Genomic DNA, 2,954 nt, shown 5'->3' on the forward strand with positions numbered 1-2,954 from the left:
GGGTGACTCATTAGGACATTTCTGAGGACGGCGAGGGATTCCTTCCTTATACCGCCGCTCGTTATGAATGTCAGCTCGCTGGGGAAACACAGACACACCTGAAAGAATGTCATTCATGATGAGGAATCGTCTCTGTGACGGATCCAGACCTCAGACCGAATGATGCTGCGCTCAAATTACTGCCAATTATGTGACCACAGATCTGCTGAGAATTGATTTCTGAGAAAAATGCTTCACCTCCGGCCTTTTAATGATTGAAAGGAGAAAGTCTGTCACTGTTTCCATCACATGCACTCGTTAAGTAGTTCGAGGAACACGAGGAAGTCGATCGTTCATTAGAAAAACAGTGAATGTGATCAGGATGTGATGCCAACGAATGGTAAAAATGAAATATGCTGTTTCAGATCATACAGGCGAGGTCATGGTGGTGTCCTGTTCCTACCATGAGCCTCTCGTCAGTGAGAGCAGAGCATGAAACTCAACAAGCTCTTAGGTTCATGCTAAACAGACAAACAACTCGACACGTCACAGGAAAAACATGAAAGCTGGATTTTAACAATATATTTATTATCAACCTCACAAATCCAACAGCTCGTCACAGTTTGAACGCCGTCTACATGTATTTACTGTGTTTTCACTGACTAACAGTAATGTGGACCAAAAGCATCAGCGCTAACTTCTCCACCTCCTGCCTCCCCAAAGTCACCGTGGACCTCCAGGGTGGACATGCACCCCGGTGCGCTCTGGGAGTCGTAGTCCGGGAAGAAGTCGGGGCTTTGCAGCAGCTCCTGGGAGGGGTGGCTGATGACCTGCTCGCTGAGCGGGGAGGTGAGCAGGGACAGCTGCAGCTGGTCGATGGTGCTGGTGGGAAAAGGCTGCGATCGGTCCGGCGGGGAGCAGGTCGGGGATGAGGGACTGGTTGCCATGGTGGCAGCTCTCGGAAGAGCAGAGGGCGAGTTGACCTGAGAGTCATCGGAGAGAAGGGAACGGCGGAGTTTGGCCCGAGCGTTCTGAAACCACACCTGAGGGACAACGAGAGGGACAAGAAGACGTTTGTCACTCAGCCCACAATCCACAGTAAACCACACCGTTTCCATTCATCTCAGGACAAAGGGCCCACGTGAGTGGAAGCATCCCACCTCTCCCACACCACAGCTGTGTACCTGCACATGATTACAGTCTATCTGCATCTCCGTGCTTGTTTTACATCTCTGCAAACAGAACAGCTGCAGACACACAAAATAACAACAAACAAACAAAAAGGAGGAAAATTGCATGAAAATGTGCAAAAACTCAAAGATGGCACAAATCTATGAAATGTCTCTAAAAGGTCTGAAGAACAACCAGAAAGAGATAAATGTGTGTGCAGCAGAAGAAAACCCCACGGCTCTGTCGGGGCTGAGAAATGAAACCAGACAGGAAGTGACTAAACCTGCACTTCCTCTAATGACCACTGGAGGCCCGCTCCAGAAGCCTGTGCTCAAACCTACAGCAGAAATAAAGACGGTGCAAAGCTTCATCGTTTATCAGAACTGTGTGAGTCAGTGTTCATCTTCAACCCTGTGCGTGTGAGGATCTTTGACTTTTACACTGCTGAGCCAATAAGAATGCGGCGTTTCATTTTAAACGGAGGCCTCGAAGGAGCCCGTCCTTCCAGACGTTTGTACCTGCAGGACTCTCTTGGGCAGGCCGGTCTTGTGTGCGAGGCAGGTCCAGTCTTTACCGTCGGGGTTGTGTTTCTGGGCAAAGTACGACTCCAACGCTCTGAGCTGCTCGCTGCGGAAGCACGTCCTGATTCGCTTGGTCCTCCGGGGGATCCGCCCACCTGCCGCCCTGTCGTCCGATCGTGGCTCTGGACTGCTGACAGACTCCTCCCCCTCACCTGACACCTGGGCTGAATTCGGCCCCGACCAACAAAGCAGAACAAAACTTTCATTCAAAATGAACTTTAGAGAAGTTTGACTGAGAAAAGGATTTGAACATTTTATTACATAATGACTAAACTGCATTTTAAATCACGTTTGATGGTTTCATGATAATAAATATTAATAACTGTCTTCACCCTGGCCTCCGTAGCGCTCTCATAGTGACTGTATCAGGACTGTAAAGAATCTGTTATTCTGACCTCTGTTTGATCCTCAACTCGTCCAGATCTCGTCGTTAGTACTTTAAGCTGTTTGATGACCGACTTTAATATCCGGGGGGGGGGGGGGTTAAATGGACGTTAAAGGCTTGTGCGACCTGCAGGTAAGTGGTCAGATTGAAGTCGTCCCAGGTACAAATCTAACCTGTCCTGAAACGTGACTGAATATGTCGTTTAGTTGGAAACATCATCTTAGTTTCGGTGGTCAGAGCGTAAAACTGCAAACATAAAATCAACAGTGAGAGCTGGAAGGTTGCTGACTCCACACCAACATTTTCCTCCATGGACGTGAAACTTCCGTCGCCGTGTTTTCATGATATTTCTGCTCCAGTTAACTCGGCATCACGAGCAGGTCATCTATCAGGAGGTTGGTAGTTTGATCCCGGGCTGGTTTCCCGCTGATGTGAATGTTAGGAAAGGCTTAGATGAGGAAAAGCTGCTGGTGTGAGCAGGTGACTGTTGTGTTGCTCTGCACACAGTGTGGTTCGGTGCTCAGGCTGTGACACAAACACTGCATCAGTTTTCACTCCTTCTCTCACTGTTTGGCAGTAAACGTGACGACTCCATGAGTGACAGGATTGTTTCATCAGAGCGGGAGCGTCACTCCCACAGTGGGAGTGGGAGTGACTGCAATACTTAAAGCTCCATGAGTGAGAACGGGCTCATCATCATGTGTGAAGTGAGTGGAGGACTTCCCAGCTGGGAGCAACATCTCCAAATGCTGCTCGGAGCTGATTTAAAGTGATTAAAGTCGAGTGGTCGGAACTTCCTGTATTTGACATTTAAATCCAAACAGAGTGGGAGAGCTCGA

General features: G+C 48.8%; 1 protein-coding gene across 1 annotated transcript in view; it reads right to left on the reverse strand.

Annotated features, from left to right (window-relative positions):
• Positions 1–546: 546 nt before the first annotated feature.
• LOC309698297 (LIM/homeobox protein Awh-like) overlaps positions 547–2,954 on the reverse strand; it is a 4,440-nt gene continuing 2,032 nt past the window's right edge. The window contains exons 6-7 of the mRNA XM_082520632.1: positions 1,668–1,894; positions 547–1,022 (exon numbers count right to left, since the gene is read on the reverse strand). Coding sequence (XP_082376758.1) covers positions 642–1,022; positions 1,668–1,894 — 608 coding nt within the window. The 3' untranslated portion in view covers positions 547–641. The remainder of the gene's footprint in view (positions 1,023–1,667; positions 1,895–2,954) is intronic.

The sequence above is a fragment of the Aulonocara stuartgranti genome (genome assembly GCF_965226115.1).
Source record: "Aulonocara stuartgranti genome assembly, chromosome: 22".
In the NCBI taxonomy this organism is placed as follows: Eukaryota; Metazoa; Chordata; class Actinopteri; order Cichliformes; family Cichlidae; genus Aulonocara; species Aulonocara stuartgranti.